Genomic DNA, 18,527 nt, shown 5'->3' with positions numbered 1-18,527 from the left:
GTTTAAAAAAAGGGATGCGGTGGCTCAGTGGCTAAGATGCTGAGCTTGTCGATCGAAAGGGAGGCAGTTCAGCGGTTCGAATCCCTAGTGTTGCGTTAACGGGGTGAGCTCCAGTGACTTGTCCCAGCTTCTGCCAACCTAGCAGTTCAAAAGCACGTAAAAAATGCAAGTAGAAAAAGAGGGACCACCTTTGGTGGGAAGGTAAAATGCCTTCCTTGCCACAAGAAATATCACTAGGGCATACTTTGGTTTCTGAAAACGCCATCTAAAACGCTAAGAATTCTCCCATGTCACATTTCTCCATTAAACCTAATTAAAGGCAACTATTTATTTCCTTTATTCCTTCCTACATTCCTTTGGGTTGCAGTTCCACCCAGGAGCGATAACCACTCCAGTTTTTTGATAACAAAATACCAATGGTAAATAAGTCAGTGCAAATGTTAGCATCGGATTGAATCAGTTTCCAATCCCTTTTGAAAACCAGCAGGCTGATACGGTTCCAAACTGATTTTTTACAGCGGAATGGTGACTATCGGGGGACACATGGAGGTTAAGGATTAGGAAAGAGTTACAAAGAAGCCTAAACCGAAACGAGACAAATTGCTAGGCTGCCAACTTCTCCAGAAGTTAATTTGCGCCAGCACAAAGAGAAGAAAAAAATATATTTTGCAAAACAAAAAACAAAACATTAGTGCTGCGTAAGGCTTTAGTAAGGGCAATGGTTCTACCAGGGAGGTGTTGTATACATTTTTATACTCTCAATTATGCAAAAAGTAAGGTAGAATTTTGTGTTTGATTCTAATGACAGAACATGATCCTTTCAGTTCTAATTATTGTACATTAAACTAATGCGGTTATCTTGCTTTAAACAACCTCCTTAACTTGTCAAGAAAACATGCATATTTAGGGGAGGCGGGCAGGGAGCACTTTTATCTCTTGACTAATGACAGCTTGTTACACACAAGAAATTAGAACTACACATTTTGAAAGTTAAAGGTAAAAGGTAAAGGTTCCCCTCGCACATACGTGCTAGGCGTTCCTGACTCTAGGGGGCGGTGCTCATCTCCGTTTCAAAGCCGAAGAGCCAGCGCTGTCCGAAGACGTCTCCGTGGTCATGTGGCCGGCATGAGTCAACGCCAAAGGCGCACAGAGCGCTGTGACCTTCCCACCAAAGGTGGTCCCTATTTTTCTACTTGCGTTTTTTACCTGCTTTCGAACTGCTAGGTTGGCAGAAGCTGGGACAAGTCACGGGAGCTCACCCCGTTACGCAGCACTAGGGATTCAAACCTCTGAACTGCCGACATTTTGATCGACAAGCTCAGCGTCTTAGCCACTGCGTCCCTTTTTGAAAGTTAGAAAAACCTAAAAATTGGACCTATTAGATTGATAGCTTTACCAGTCAGCTCATGTCCTAAACAGATAATCTCCTGGTGGTCTCCTAGCCAGATGTCAATTACTTACAACTGTTCGTTTAGGGATCATTCAAAATTAAGACAGCGCTGAAAAAAGTGTTTTTTCAACCAACCTTTATGACTGTTGAAGCATCAAAATTTGGGTGCCCGGGCACCAGAAAGTATTTATGATGGTTGCAGCATCCCTGGAGTCATGTGATAGCAATCTGTGACCTTCCTAGCTGACTTCCAACAAGACGTTTTTAAGAAGAGGCTGGATAACCCTTTGTCCGAAGTGGTGTAGGGTTTCCTGCCTAAGCAGGGGGTTCGACTAGAAGACCTCCAAGATCCCTTCCAACTCTCTTAATCTATTCTATTGTATTCTATTGTATTGTATCCCATCCCATCCCATTCTTCATTCCAATATTCTATTCTATTCTATTCTATTCTATTCTATTCTATTCTATTCTATTCTAGTCTAGTCTAGTCTTAAATTAAGTGCATGGGTATAACAATGGGAAGACTCTCTGCTGTAATATATGAGTTCCTTTTCAGAGAAACCCCGCGTAGTACAAGCTTTGCTATTTCCTTGGAATTGACAAAGGCTTTTCTTTTTATTTACTCTGGCATTCCAGCCTATAGAGTGATTTCACTGGATTTTTTGCTGAGGCTTTTAAAATTTGATTTGTTTTTTTAAAGTATATGCTGCTTTGATCAAGAAGCCTCCTAATATAAATATCTGATAGGCGCCTGTGAGATTGCTAATATCAAACCTCAGGACAAGAACAGGTTACATAACATTTTGAAAATTCCTATGTAATCTAATTTTAGGTCATGTAGGCTGAGTATGCTGAGGAAATAACGTTTCAGAGGAAATGCAACACTGAACAACCCAACAATAAAATGTAACCAAACCAAAGCTCATTTAACTGCCCTATTGTAAAATAGAGTAGAGTAGGGTAGGGTAGGGTAGGGTAGGGTAGGGTAGGTTAGGGTAGGTTAGGGTAGGGTAGGGTAGAATAGAATAGAATAGAATAGAATAGAATAGAATAGAATAGAATAGAATAGAATAGAATTCTTTATTGGCCAAGTGTGATTGGACACACAAGGAATTTGTCTTTGGTACATACGCTCTCGGTGTACATAAAAAGAAAAAAAAGAAAGAAAGAAAATGTATCGTATACAACTGGGTACAGAAGTTCTCAACTTATAACCGTTCATTTACTGACGGTTCAAAGTTACGACGGCACTGGAAAAAAAGAGACTTATGAGCGTTTCCCCCCACTTACAACCATTGCAGCATCCCCATGTCACGTGATCAAAATCCAGGCACTTGGCAACTTATGACTGTTGCAGTGTCCTGGGGGGGGAAGGGGGGAGGTCACTTGATTCCTCTTTGGTGACCTTCTGACAAGCAAAGTCAACGGAGAAGCTGGATTCACTTTACTAACTTACTGGTAGTAAGTTACTAACCTAAGAACTGTAGTCATTCATTTAACAACCATGGCAAGAAAGGTTGTGAAATGGGGCAAAACTCACTCATCATTCATTCATTCATTCATTCATTCATTCATTCATTCATTCATTCATTCATTCATTCATTTTATATGTCGCCCCTCTCCAAAGACCCAGAGCGGCTCACAATACACTCAAAAAATCACTATAAAAACACTTAAAAATTAAAAACATTAAAGACATTAAAACTCATTCACACCATTCATGGCCGGATCTCATCAGATCGCAAAGCAAGATCAACAGCCCCAGGCCTGCGGAAAAGCCAAGTCTTCACCGCTTTTCGGAAGGCCAATAGGGTGGGGATGGTCTGGACCTCAGGAGGTAACTGGTTCCAGAGAGCTGGGGCAGCCACAGAGAAGGCCCTCCCCTGTGGGCCCGCCAGCCGGCATTGTTTAGCTGACGGGACCCGGAGGAGACCAACTCTGTGGGATCTTACCGGTCACTGGGAGCTATGCGGTAGAAGGCGGTCTCGAAGATAGCCTGGCCCTGAGCCATGTAGGGCTTTAAAGGTAATAACCAACACCTTGAATTGTGACCAGAGACCAATAGGAAGGCAGTGCAGCTTGCGGAGAATTGGTGTAATGTGGGTGTACCTAGGTGCACCCACAACAGCTCGCGTGGCTGCCTTCTGGACCAACTGTAGTCTCTGAACACTTTTCAAGGGTAGCCCCATATAGAGAACGTTGCAATAATCTAACCATGAGGTGACAAGGGCATGAGTGACTGTGAGGAGAGCCTCCCGATCCAAGTAGGGTTGCAATTGGTGCACCAGGCGAACCTGTGCAAAGGTCCCCCTAGCCACAGCAGTCAGATGTTGCTCTAATCTTAACTGTGAGTCTAGGAGGACACCCAAATTGCGAGCCCGTTCTGAGGGGGACAATTTCTTCCCTCCCCACCCCCGGAACCAAGGATGGATAATCGACATAGTCTTTAGGAGGCAATACCCACAGCCACTCGGTCTTGTCTGGGTTAACGAATATCTCACTTAACAGCAGAAAATTTGGGCTCAATTGTGGCAATAAGTCGAGGACTACCTGTTACAGATGGAATTTGAGAACCGGTAGCAAAAATCCCTGGGCCCCCCCATGCCCCACGAGCCACGCGATCATCAGAGGCTTTTTTTTTTTTAACTTTTAAAAGCATTTTCTCTACAAGCTCTTCGGCCGAAAAAATGCTTTTAATAGTAAAAAAAAAAAAGCTGATGATCACGTGGCTCAGCTGGGATCGTCAGAGGCTTTTAAAAGAAAAAAAGCCTCTTACGATCAGGCAACTCAGCTGGGATCATCAGAGGCTTTTAAAAGCATATTTTTTACAACCTCTTTGGCTGAAGAGATTGTAGAAAAAAATGTTTTTAAATGTAAAAAAAAAAAAAAAAATTGGCCGCGCCCACTCAGTCACATTACCCACCAAGCCACGCCCACAGAACCAGTAGTAACAAATGTTACATTTCACCACTGATCCTTCCCCTGCCATGCCCACCAAGCCAAGCCAAGCCATGCCCACACAACCAGTAGTAAATTTTTTTGAATCCCACCACTGAGCCCAACCCTACCTCAAAGGGTTGTTGTTGCGGGGAAAATAGGAGGAGGAAGAAGTATTAGACATGTTCCTTTCCTTGAGTTACATATAAAGTAATAAAGGCCGGATAAAACTTGAATAAATAAATTAAAAATCCTATGTATGTTTTCCTCCAATGGTAGAATTCCCTTCTCAGATGTAATATCGCAGCCTAAGAGGATATTACCAGCAAAACAGAAGAGGGCCCAAATAAGAACAAATGATATACATTCCAGCACTTGTTGCTTATGAAGCCGGAAAAGATGAAATGGAAATTGCAGATGTGACTGTAAACACAAGCAGCGGAGGCCCAGCGTCTTGCGCTCATTAAATCTGCAGGATCCTCTTAGAAAATAAATGTTTCTTCTCTTATGACCGTCACGCAGGCTTGCGGTGGTAAAAGTCACGGTGGGACTTTTATAGTTAGCCCCTCGATTTTACTACCATAATTGGGCCTGACGTTTTGGTCGTAAGTTGTGACAGAGGCTCATCCTGTGGCTGTGCCTGATTTTACAACCCATTTTTTTTCCCAAAGTGGTCGTTAAATGAACCTGGCAGTTGTGAAGTGAACCCAGTCTTTGCTAAATTGTGTTTTTTCCATTGGAAATAAATGCCAGTTTCCTACAAAAACCGTAAACCACAGTCCACTGGCTGTGGGATGCTGCGAACGGTCAAAAATGTGAGCCGGTTGCCGAATGCAAAATGTGGTTGCATGATCACACAGGGGGCGGGGAGGGCAGATGTTGGAACTCTGAATCTGGGCCATAAGTCCATTTTCCAAGGTTCATCGTGACTGAACGGTCACTAAGCAACTAGTCATAAATCAAGGACTACCTATATCCGTGATGGCGAACCTACAGAAGTGGCACGCAGCGCCCTCTCTGTGGGCACGCGAGCCATCGCCCCAGTTCAGCTCTGCCGTGCATGCGTGCGTACCTCCCGCCGTCCAGCTGGTTTTTGGGTCTCTGCCGCACATGTGCAGGGGGCGCGCATGCATGCGCAGGGAGGGCGCAGGGGACGCACATGCTTGCGGAGGGGGAGGGTGCGAGTGGGGGCAAGCGCATGCATTGCATTTTGGGGTTTGGGGCGTGTGCATTCGCGTGCATGTGTACGTGCTCTGGGCACTCGATCCGGAAACATTTAGCCATCACTGAACCTATATGTACTAAATGTGAAGAGCATTTCACTCATATATAAACAGTAACAATTCCACTCTGGGATTTTTCTCAGTCCTTTCTCATTTTATTTCCTCTGGAAAAATATGAGCCCCCCCCCAGGGAAGAAAAATTGTGGGGGGGGGGTTTCTGCCTCAGGTTTGCCCATGTGCCATCACACCTCTAAGAAGGCTCCTATATTTGTTTACGCAGCAGCTCCTTAGAATCACAGCTTTTATCTCCCGGCAATCATCTTAATAACCTGCGGCCTCTGAAGCTGTTTATTTGCAATTACAAAGTGCAACGTGTCTGTAAACACTCAGGTAAGGTACACACCGATAGCCCGATCATAAAAATTTCCCCTTTTGGTCGATGTTTAATAAAAACAGACTTTTTCTCCCCCCCCCCATATTTGCAGGGCCTTCTATTTACACGGCATTCCCATCTCCATTCACCTTAGGAAAACGCCATGAGAAAAGCTTCTCTATTGGAAATTAACTCACATTTCTGCTGAAAAATGACACCCCAAACTGTGCACAGCCAGAAGGCACAACCAGGGCTGCGACTGAAGGAAAGTCACACAACACGCCATGCTTTTCTCCAGTTTTGATTTGGAAGAATTTTATTTCAGGGGCGGACGTTCTAATCCAAATGCGTAACAAGTCTTTTATGCAGCTCTGAAAAGACTGGCCGGAGGGGGGAAAGTGGGGGGGGGGAAGGGGTCTCCAGGAAGGATGTTCTAGCCAGACTCGATTCCTGGTGATTTTAGGGACCCATGTATGCACAGTTTTATGGGGAAGAATGCAAGGCACCCCAGCAGCAATTTTTTCGCGACCAACAGCAGCTCTCGCCGCTAATTCAAATGAAGAAAAATATGTGGAAGTCTGCATAGGGAGGGGGGGAAGCACGACATATTATGATCCAGCTGTGGGCAAGCTCCCTCCAAATCCCTTTGTGTGGTTGTGTGGTCATTTCTGTTTGGTGTGCAACAATCCAGAGACTAGGGCAAGGCGTTCACATGACTCATGCCTTCAGAATGCACACCAGAGTGTTAATCCAACAGAAATCAACTGGATATGATTTATTGCAGTGGCCTGTGTTTAAAGGAGAGTGTTTGGATTTCATGACACATTCTGCTGTCCTTTACTGGGAGGTAACTAGATTAAGGGGCATGGCGGCTCAGTGGCTAAGACGCTGAGCTTGTCAATTGAAAGGTCGGCAGTTCAGCGGTTCGAATCCCTAGAGCCGCATTAACAGGGTGAGCTCCCGTGACTTGTCCCAGCTTCTGCCAACCTAGCAGTTCGAAAGCAGGTAAAAAATGCAAGTAGAAAAATAGGGACCACCTTTGGTGGGAAGGGAACAGCGTTCCGTGCACCTTTGGCGTTGAGTCATGCCAGCCACATGACCACGGAGACGTCTTCAGACAGCGCTGGCTCTTCGGCTTTGAAACGGAGATGAGCACCGCCCCCTAGAGTCAGGAACGACTAGCACATATGTGTGAGGGGAACCTTTACCTTTGCCTAGATTCCAATGAAGGTCTGCAACACCCATACAAGTAGACTTACAAGCACAATTCAGCCCCCAATTTATGTTGCTAAGTGAGACATTTGTTAAGTGAGCTTTGCCCCGTTTTACAACCTTTCTTGCCACAGTTGTTCAGTGAATGACTGCAGTTGTTAAGTTAGTAACACTGTGGCGCAGTGGTTAGAGTGCAGTACTGCAGGTGACTTCTGCTGACTGCCGGCTGCTCCACAGTGCTTCATAGCCCTCCCTAAGATTATCCTTTAGTGATAAAGTGGAAGAAAATTATACGTTGAGACTTGCAAGATTGATGTTAGACGAGATAGGTAAACTAACTCTATTTTACTGTAAATCTATATTAACAGAATCTTGCAAGTTTGAAAGCAGAATAGCAAGAGCACTTAGACTTATATACTGCTTCATAGTGCTTTACGGCCCTCATTAAGCAGTTCACAGAGTCAGCATCTTGCCCCCAACAATCTGGGTCCTCATTTTAATGACCTTGGAAGGATGGAAGGCTGAGTCAGCCTTGAGCCTGTCAGGATCGAACTGCTGGCAGTGGGAGGGAGGGAGGGAGGGAGGGAGGGAAGGAAGGAAGGAAGGAAGGAAGGGACAATAGCAATAGCACTTAGACTTATATACTGCTTCACAGTGCTTTTACAGCTCTCTCTAAGCAGTTTACAGAGTCAGCCTTATTGCCCCCAACAATCTGGGTCCTCATTTTAATGACCTCGAAAGGATGGAAGGCTGAGTCAACCTTTAGTTGGTCAGAATCAAACTACCGAACTTCTGGCAGCCTGCAGTCAGCAGAAACTGGTCATAAGTCACTTTTTTCCAGTGCTGTTGTAACTTTGAACAGTAAATGAACTGTTGTAAATCAAGGACTTCATGTATTTTGAGGATGGGCTGGCTGTTTTGAAACGTGCTTCCAATACCTGTGAATATTTCCTCCAGATAAGCTACCACGGATCAAGCAGTTTAACTGAACTGCTATTTTTTCAGTCCACGCTGTGAAATGCAACCGTTAACGGACATGTTCTAGAACGAAGTGATGCAAGTCAAGTATTGCAAGCGTCCTTCCTGATACTTGCGACAGAGAAATGGCTTAAAAGCCAAAGGCTGGGGGGTGGGGAGGGGGGAACCTCTGCAATGTGAATCCTAAATAGAGAAGAAAGATCACACAAAGCTCAGCTCAGGAACTGTTTTAATATGCTAGGTCAGTTCCTCATTATATCCCATGGCCAGATCAATAGAAATCAAAAGATCAGTTCTGCGCAAAGCATAATTTTCCCATTTCCTAAGAGCTTCTACCTTCCCTGGTGGACTTCTCTGGACTAATCCTGAAATGCTTTTTATTTCAGCTCTAACCGCCAAACTCATGCAGAAAAAAATATATATCAAAGGTCATTATCAGGATTTATTCTTCACTCTCCTTGCAAATAAATCTCCTGGAAAAAATAACTTAAGCTTTTAAGGTATTTTTTTTTTCTTGCCCATCAAGAAAGACAAGGTTTGTTTCATTCTTAAGGATTGAGAGAAAGACGAGAAACTTTGTGAGTTATTGCTATCTATACTTAGCAATTTTTGCACATAACAGACATGGCAAGAGATTATCGGATACCTGGGAAAATGAAGGTTTGTCTGTCTTTCAAAAAAGAACGGATATAGATTGTTCCCAGCTCATACTTCTGAAACAAACTTTGGGATTATCCTTGGGATTATAGCAATTTCATACTGGAAGAGAGCTGTCTTAAAGAGGGCAAATAGATGGCACACTGGAGCATCGGTTTACAATGGGAACTACAATGTGTGAACTGTAGTGGTTTCCAGATTTTGAAAAAAACGAGCCTCAGCACACAGCTTCGATTATGTGGTCTGGTAAAAGTTTTACAGCTCCTTAAAATCCGGTCAGAAGAAAATTGAACATTTCACTTCCAGGTTAATTGTTTCAAACGACATCATCCGTGATTACAAATGCTGCAAAGCAGGGTTTCTCATTGCTGGCAATTTTAAGATTTTAAGCAGTGGTGGGTTCCTCCCGGTTCGGCCCGGTTCCACCGAGCCGGTAGTGGTGACGATATGACGTCACCGAACCGGTTCTGTCCCCCCGCCCCCCCGCGTTATTCTTACCTTTTATTTGGCCCCACCCCCAATCTATTGCTGCCTCCTGAGTCCCAGCTGATGGGCTATAAGGAAAAAAACTGTTTAAACTCTTGCCTTGGGGCTTCAAAGGGCCGCCCTACAGCTGATCAGTGGTAAAAGGCAGTTTGGTGGTAGACCGGTGCCTGCAAAAATAAATGGGTAGACCGGTGCCTGCAAAAATACATGAGTAGACCGGTGCCTGCAAAAATAAATGAGTAGACCGGTACAGCTCTGCAAGCAGCCTGGTAGACCAGTACCTCTGCTAAATCCTAAAGAATTGTCACATGACCATCAAGCCATGCCCACAAAATAAGCCACGCCCACAGAACTGTTAGTAAAAAATTTTAGAACCCACCCGATTTTAAGATGGGTGGACTTCAAGTTCCAGAATTCCCCAGCCAGCATGGGGAATTCTGGGAGTTGAAGTCCACCCATTTTAACGGTGCCAGGGGTTTAAGCTTTAAGACTTGTGGACTTCAACTCCCAGAATTCTCCAGCCAGTTACTTGTGGACTTCAACTCCAGTATTCATAGCTGGCTGGAGAATTCTGGGAGTTGAAGTCCACAAGTCTTAAAGCTGCCAAGTTTGAAGACCTCTGCTGTAAAGGCATAACTGTCAATATTATTATTTATTACATTTGTTTGCCACCTCTCTCACCCACAAGCTATCGTAATAATTTAACAAATACCCCAAACCAGGCTATTGAATTTCCCATAGTGATTAACAACCTGGCCTTAGAAACTCCACTGCAGGGCAGAAGACAAAACTTTCTTCTCAATTACAACAACGCAGACGCATAGCTTTGCCAAAGAACGCAAAATGCATGCAATGTGATTGAAGCTACTGACAGATATTCTATGCTAGTGAAATGAGCTGCACCAAGAAAAGCTTGTGCCTTTAAAATAAAAAACACAAACGTGTTAAGTCAGAAAAAGCGCGATCGCGCTCCTCTTGATTTTTTTTTTTGCCACTAAGAGTAACAAATGGACAAGTATGAAAAGTCACGCCATCTCTGCATTTTCAATTTTTCAAGCAGGGTTTTTTTTTTTACCCCCTAGAGAATCTAAATTCCATAGAAATTCTGACTGCCTGAATCTAAACTGCCTATCTGCAGCATGCTAAGCAAATATATATAAACGCGATAAAACACTTTTGCATCCAAAACTTATTGAAGCGGTCCTTCATCCCGACATGACTCATAGGACGGAATGCAAATTGTTCGAGCACGGAGTCCAAATTGATGTCAAGAATGAGGCGTTTTTGCTGCCTGGCTGGGAGTGAAGGAAGAAAAGAAAACTTTTTGGTATGCTAAGGGAAGGATGAGGGAATCAGCTCTTGGTACAGATAGTCCTCGACTTACAACCATAACCGAGCTTAACATTTAAGTGAGACATTCGTTAACTGAATTTTGCCCCATTTCGTGACCTTTCTTGCCACTGTTGTTAAGTGAGTCACTGCAGTTGTTAAGTAACGTGGTCGCTAAGTGAATCTGGCTTCCTCGTCGACTTTGCTTGTCAGAAGGTCGCACACGTTAACAGCATGATTTTGAGACCCTGCAGCCATCACAAGTACGAGTCGGCTGGCAAGCATCTGAATTTTGATCACATGACCATGGGGGGGGATGCCGCCATGGTCATTAAGTGTGAAAAATGATACCGAGTTGCTTTTTTCAATGCCGTTCACAAACAGCTGATCACATGGTACCAGGCCACTGCAATCGTCGTAAATATGAACCGATTGCTAAGCATCTGAATTTTGATCGTATGACCATGGGGATGCTGCAACGGTGGCCACTTTTTTCCCCCAGTGCCGTCGTAACTTTGAACGGTCACTAAATGAACTGTTGTAAGTCGAGGACTAACCTGTACTTCGATAGTTATAAACCAGTGTTGACGAACCTTTTCGGCACCGAGTGCTGAAAGGGGACTGCATGTATGCGTTCGTGCGTGCCGAAAACTGGCGTGCATGCCGGCCGGCTGGCTGGTCTTTGCATGTGTATCAGAAACCGGAAGACCAGGTGGCCAGCACACATGCACATGCCAGAAACAGGAAGATCAACTTCCCGGCAAGCGCATGCGCACCGGGCAGCTGCTCTTCCGGTTTCCGGTGCTCCCGCGTGTATGAAAACCAGCTGGCTGGCACCCTAGAACCCTGAAGAGCAACAGGGAACGCGTGCCCAGAGAGATGGCTCTGCTTGCCACTTCTGGCACACGTGCCATAGGTTCACCATCACCGTCATAAACAATCTGTTTCTCTCATATCCACTTGAGCCTCTCTAACTTTGCCATCGGTGCAGGCAGGGGTGCCAAGCATTCAATCCAAAGCTGGTATAAGAACCGGCATTTTCCCGTCAAGGTCGGTCCCTTACAGCGGTTGCACAGAATTTTAAACGGTCAGCGCGACAACAGCTTGCAAAGACACAACCCGACTAGACACCGTTACATTTTTAAACTACCGTGAAAGGACACGAGGGAAAGTGCGATGCCTTGAGCCTTGGCTTTTAATTACAGTCTTTTGGCACGACGGTTAACGATCTCTCCAGATAATTATTTTTAAAAAAGGGTTTATTGGTGCAGAAGGAAGCTGGATTTAGCTCGGGCACTCTTGGTACCCCCCAACTCTGAAACGCGATATAACTTGAGCAAATCCTGCCACGATGGGCTTGCGCACTTCGGAATCGGGACGCGCGCGATGCGCTTACCGTTGCTGTAGGCGTAGGGCGATTCCGACGCCCCGTCTTGAAGGCTCTCGAGGATTTCTCCTTTGCCCACGTCGCTGTCCCCGACCAACAGGAACTTCAGCAGGTAATCGTAGCTTTTGAGAGGGCTGCCCTGGGTTCCCATTCTCTCTCTCATTAGGGAAGACCCACAATCCGCATGCTAAACACCCAGCCAGACTGAAAGATGCCGGGAGACGCCAAGCTTGCAGGGAGTCAATCTGGAGAGAATTCGTGCGATTCCGCTTTAGCAGACCCAACTCAAAAAGAATTGTTCTTCTCCCAAGAGTCTCGTCATTCCTTTTGTGAATGAAGGGCTGCTGTCAAAAGATGTCAGGATTCTGGGAGGGGGGGGAGAGAGAAGGGGAAGAAGATGACCTACTTAATTTGTTCAAGAGTTGCAAAATACAAGCTGGCTTTAAAAAAAAAAAAGTCTCTAAACTACCAAGGATGATATTAACAATAGCCAGATCGGTTGACTCTTCCAGATCTACATGTCAAATAAGGGAGAAGATCCATTGATTGCCACTTCAGTGACAAGCTAATCTAGCAAGGAAAAAGGGACTTCTGATAAAAAAAAATAACCCTATTGTGAAGGAAGAGACCGTTCACCTAGGTCAATAGATCAGTACATCAATTTAGGAGACCGGTATCCTAGATTGGATACAGTAAGAGAAGGGTAAGCACAATTTATGTACACAAAAACACATGTATAGATTTTAGATTTCTTGTCCCTGCCCTTCCTTTCTCCCATCCACACGCCCAGCACCGTTTGACGGCCCTGTAAGAGAAATCTGTGTGTGTTTTTGTGTTTTGTTTGACTTTCCGGATCAATAAAGTATAATTACAATTAATACAGTGTCCTGCAATATTGATATTTTTTACAGTGCTGCCCATTCCCTTACTCCACCTACTTTTTCTATAAGGGATATTATTATTTTCTGCCCTTCCTAATCTTTCCCAAGGCTATCTGCAGTCGGATCAGGATTTTCCAAAACAAATGGATATTCAAGAAGGAACCATATAAGAAACTATATTCTCTGTCTCTCTCTTTCTTTTGTATTTGGAAATGAGAGCGAAATTGTAATAAAAAAAAGGAGCAAATTGTTTTTCCGTTCAGGGTATGCTTCCCCCAGAATTGTGAGCTAATAAATCATGTCAACCATTGCAATTACAGAAAGAGGGGGGGTGGCTGAAGATTAATTAACAAGGAACAGAAGGTTGTGAACCCCCGTGTGGGAGAAGTCCAGAAAAGGACAAGAATAAAAATGAGGTATGAACACAAAGGTGTAAAACCATAGTGACTGGGAAGAGTATGAGGAGAAGAGTGTGACAGCAAAGATAGCCAGAATATTAGACATTAGACAAGAATGGATAAATGTGGCAATGAAGAAAGAGAGCCTAAGGGAGTCATGCAAGAGATAGTTATCTTCAAGTTAGTTAACTATTTATACACGTTATCCACCAACGGAGAAGAAATATGTGGCTTCTTTCTTCAATTTCATTAGGTTTTTTTTTTCCACACACACACAAAAAAAGGTCAAGATTAAAGAACAGAAATTAAACCTCGTGTTAACAGTGACAGCTGACAAAAGATTCAGTTGTGTACAGTACAAGCAGGTCTAAGAAAGGCAACCCAGGATGATTTAGGGTCTGTAGAAAGGAAATTCTTCCAGGGGAGAAAAAAAAAGCAGCACATTCTTTTGCATTTAAGGAAGTCTAGAAGCAAACAAACATACCGGAAAAGAAACATCAAAACTAGAAGATGGGTTATCTACAGCCCTTCTATTACTTGACGTTCTTTGATCATCTGGTGGCATCTTTTTCCAAGATAAGACAGAAGTTTTAGGTGCCCCCTTGGATTTGGGGGCTGGAGGACAACAAAAACACCGCGGTTTGACAAATACACAGATTGCAGGTACTGTGCAAACCCATCAGTCTCTTCAATTTTATTTCTATGGGGGGGTGGGGGGTGGGGGGCAAAGGCTGGAACAAAGCTGCAAGGAAGCCGTTTCCTAACCAGACCAGCTCCGATTCAGATATGAGACAATGCTAGATCAAATCCTACCCACCCCCTCAAATACCCAGGTTGGTTTTGGACTGTTCAAATGGACTCTGTTGAGATATCCACAGAGATTCTCAATCATTCAGTCATGGTTGTCCCAAAGGTGCTTTTTGCCAAAAGGCAACTGGACTTTCTTGTTTTTTCCCCCTTCAACTGAAGAAGCTTCTTGGATGAGAAGCGAAAGATTTTCGAGAGGAAAACAACAACAACAAAGAAAGCCAAATTGTCTTTTGGAAAAAGCACCCTTGAGATGCAAACGAACATCAGGCTGGGATGTGCACATCTGAACAATGCACACACACACACATACCCACAACAACTCCCTATATACCATAGGCAATTCTTGCTTCTTTCAGACTCCCCTAAATGTCTGATCTCTGTCATCTGCCTATCAATCCCTCCCACCTCCCAAATTCTTTCCTTGTGTTTTTAGTTGCCTTATACAAGTTTTAATTGCACCATAAAAGCAGCCACTCCAATGGAGTGGGTGCTTTTGGATCTGGGTGGATGGAGGGAACCAGGAGGAGAAGAGGGGGGGCAGCAGGGCGGGTAAAGGCATGAGAGATCCAGACTGAGGTCCCCTTCCAGACCTGGACTCTGGAGTGGGTGAATTGCGGCTGTCTCTCTTTCAGATGAGCCTACCTTACAGGGATGTTGTAGTGGGAGACCTCCCCTCCCCAGATACTGTCCTCAGCTTCCAGAGTAGGGGTGGGATAGAAATGATGATAATGATAGTAATAGTAGCAGGGTGGATTTGATTTAAATCGTGTTGATTTAAATCACAATTTAAATCATGATTTAAATCACTAGTAAGAAGGCTTGATTTAAATCAACTCAATTTAAATCATAATTTTTAAACAGCAACTGTCATCTCTGTACTCCTTTGACCCACTGTTGACTCACCGATAGTCCCAGTGTTGCAGAATATACAGCCTCCTGCTACATAACTAAGCTCCATTTCATGCTGAATAAACTAAATTATTTATGCATCTTAAATAGAAAAGTATCTTAAGATAGATTTTTACCCCAAAAGTTTTTTATTAAAATAAATTCAATAAAAATCAAAAAAATCTGATTTTTTTGATTTTTTAAAAAAAATCATTGATTTTTATCCACCCTGAATAGTAGTAATAATAATAATTGCAACTAGTATCAACCATCAGCGCCAGTCAATGATATTTGTGACACATTTTTAAATGTTCAGTTGACTGAGTTTCATGTTTAATGAATAAAAGAGATTTATATGTAAGGAGGAGGAGACTTGGGGAGGCAGGGCAAGCCTTAACACGGGTATGAGACAGTTCCCACTAATAATTAACAACATCATCAACAACAACAATAATAATAATAATAAAATGGTACTATCTAAGGAGGAGATGGGGAGGCAGGACAAGCCTAAACATGGGTATGAGACAGAATAATAATGATGATGATGATAATAATAATAAAAATAAAAATAAAAATAAGAAGATACTTGGTTGATACCTAGGATGCTGGCAGCAACATTAGCACCAGTCAATGATATTTGTGACACATTTTTAAATGTTCAGTTGACTTGAGTTTCATGTTTAATGAATAAAAGAGATGATAATGATAATAATAATGATAATTATATACTTATATATAATATATATATGTGGGGGGGGGGGAAGAGGAGACTTGGGGAGGCAGAGGAAGCCTAAACACGGGTGTGAGACGGTTTCCACTGCCCAGCCCCTTCCAGGGAGTCGAGAGAGGCTAAATCACGCCCTGCGTAACGCTCCGCACGTGTGAAGTCGCCCCGACACGTGTCAAGGGGAGAACTGGCGGGTTTGAAAGGAGGGGGCGTGGGGGGGTCGCAGGGTCCCCCGCCCGAGGACTGACTTTTGGGCGGACCACCCACTTCTGCTCCCGGGTACCGTGGCCAGCCCAGACTCACCTCTCTCTTCTCTCGCTCTCAGGCCGCTGAGGCCGCCCGTCCCGGGCTCGGCCGCCCCGTCAGCGCCGCGTCTCCTCGGGAAACTGCGCTGGGCTTCCAGTCACCGAGGCCTCCCGCTCGCCCAGCGACAGCGCCGCCGCCCCGCCACTGGCTCCCCGCCGCGTCAATCCTTCCGCCGCCTCTCCCATTGGCCGCCGTCCTCCCGTTCCGCCCGCCTCGTCCAGGAGACGCGGCCTATCAGGACGGAGAGAGGCGGGGAAAAATGCTCTCGGGACGCTTCCTTCTCTCTTTTCCCAGACCTTTACATAAAAAGAAGGGGAGGGGAACCACAGGTCCCGGCATGCCTCGCGGCGGCTGCCTTCGTCCGCGGCCATGGTTGAGTGACCGCCGGGGAGGCTGGGAGTGGTAGTAAAGGCGTGTGGGCGTGGCACTGGCAGAGAGATGCTGCTGGTTTGTTTTGCATTTAAAGCTGGGTTAATTGGAGAGAGAAAGGGGTTTTGGATGCGGTATAAGGGGCGGTCGGAGATCTGTAAGAGGCAGAAAGAGGCTTGGGACACTATAGAATTTAACCCCTTAGGGAACCCTAGGAGAAATTATAAACAAGAATAAGGATTAGATGAAAATACTACTTTTCCCCCCATAAACCTTTCAACAAGAGCAACAATAAAGTACATTTTAAAAGGCACACCGTGAAAAGCTTAACGATAAGTACATAAATTCTGCTGTGATTACAAGAAGAGTCTTGACTGATCGTTTAGGCATTCGGGGATCACTTTCCTGCAGAAGAAGAGAAGAGAAGAGAAGAGAAGAGAAGAGAAGAGAAGAGAAGAGAAGAGAAGAGAAGAGAAGAGAATTCTTTATTGGCCAAGTGTGATTGGACACACAAGGAATTTGTCTTTGGTGCATACGCTCTCAGTGTACATAAAAAGACAAGATACAAGATAAAGTGAGATTTGATATTAACATACTGGATATAAATGTAAATAATGATCCTGTGAACAAAACAGTTAATTATGAATATTTAAAAATAAAGAGAATCAAATCATGTAAAATGAGGACCCAGATTGTTGGGGGCAAGAGGCTGACTCTGTAAACCGCTTAGAGAGGGCTGTAAAGCACTGTGAAGCAGTATATAAGTCTGAGTGCTATTGCTATTAGGACATCAGGGAAGATTGCCAGGCGTACGGGTGCCAGAGATGGTCCTGATGTCAAAAGAAAATCAAAAGAATGAGGAAGCCATTTATTATGGCTTCTCCCAATTGAGGAGGATCTAAGGACAGGATCCGTGTTCCATGTGGTGTGAAGCTTGATTAAAGTTTTGTATAGGTAGAAAATTTCTACCTAGGCTTACATACGGAGATTACATACTTTTCTCTACAGCAATTGGTTCTCAGTCTTGGCGATTTTTTAAGTTGTGCAGACTTCAACATCCTCTGAATTCCCCAGCCCAGCCAACATTGGTGAACTTCAACTCCCAGAATTCCCTGCTTGCTGGGGAATTCTGGGAGTTAAGTCCACACATTGCTTAAAATTGTCAAAGGGGAGCATTGCTCAACACATGTATTCCTGCCCTAAACAAACATGCATACATCTACAGTACATAGATGGACAAAATATGTAAACATTTTATTTATTTATTTAATTTATATAGCCGTCTCTCATCAAGTGACTCTTACAAGCAGTATAATAATTAAAACCATACCACAGTGGTGAAATCCAATTTTTTTTACTACCAGTTCTGTGGGCGTGGCTTGGTTGGCATGGCTTGGTGGGCATGGCCAGGGAAGGATACTGCAAAATCTCCATTCCCACCCCACTCCAGGGGAAGGATACTGCAAAATCTCCATTCCCACCCCACTCCAGGGGAAGGATACTGCAAAATCTCCATTCCCACCCCTCTCTGGGGCCAGCCAGAGGTGGTATTTGCCGGTTCTCTGAACTACTCAAAATTTCCGCTACCGGTTCTCCGAATTGTTCAAAATTTCTGCTACCGGTTCTCCAGAACCTGCTGGATTTCACCCCTGCCATACCACAATATAAAAAGCATCAAATATAAATAACAACAAACACCAAATGTAAAAGAACCTCAAGGTAGGAATACGACCATCACTTAATAGATTAGATTATATATCAAAGCATAATACATACATAAATAGAAGTATTTCATCTATATATATATACAATACTGGCTATACATTTTTATAAATATCTACCATGCACCGATAGACAGAATATACAAAATATATTACATCTACCAAACATAAATAGAATTGTATACTGTAGATTAAAATTATATTAACAGCATTAAGGGAATCGGAGAGATAATTTTCTTCTGTTTGTGCCAGCCTAGATCATTCATTTATGTGAGCCTATCCTGCCGCCCACTTACTCACCGAGTACATGATGTTACAATGAGGTTTGATTCTGCATCATTTGTGAGTAGATAAATACAGGTTTTTGAAAAGAAAAAAAAAGGAATACCTCTATTAACATCGCCATCTGTGACCTGCTAGGCTACAAATCACTTTGGAAAATATATTCGATATAA

At 43.9% G+C, this 18,527-nt stretch overlaps 1 protein-coding gene across 1 annotated transcript in view; it reads right to left on the bottom strand.

Moving 5' to 3' along the window:
• Nucleotides 1–16,128, bottom strand: part of RAB40C (RAB40C, member RAS oncogene family) — a 55,486-nt gene extending 39,358 nt beyond the window's left edge. Inside the window, exons 1-2 of the mRNA XM_034430316.2 lie at nt 15,980–16,128; nt 11,982–12,337 (exon numbers count right to left, since the gene is read on the bottom strand). Coding sequence (XP_034286207.1) covers nt 11,982–12,135 — 154 coding nt within the window. The 5' untranslated portion in view covers nt 12,136–12,337; nt 15,980–16,128. The remainder of the gene's footprint in view (nt 1–11,981; nt 12,338–15,979) is intronic.
• Nucleotides 16,129–18,527: the final 2,399 nt, after the last annotated feature.

This window comes from Pantherophis guttatus, chromosome 14 (assembly GCF_059756535.1).
Source record: "Pantherophis guttatus breed Tessera chromosome 14, ASM5975653v1, whole genome shotgun sequence".
Taxonomy (NCBI): domain Eukaryota; kingdom Metazoa; phylum Chordata; class Lepidosauria; order Squamata; family Colubridae; genus Pantherophis; species Pantherophis guttatus.
The sequence above is the reverse complement of the archived record's forward strand: the minus strand, read 5'-3'. Positions and strand labels throughout refer to the sequence as shown.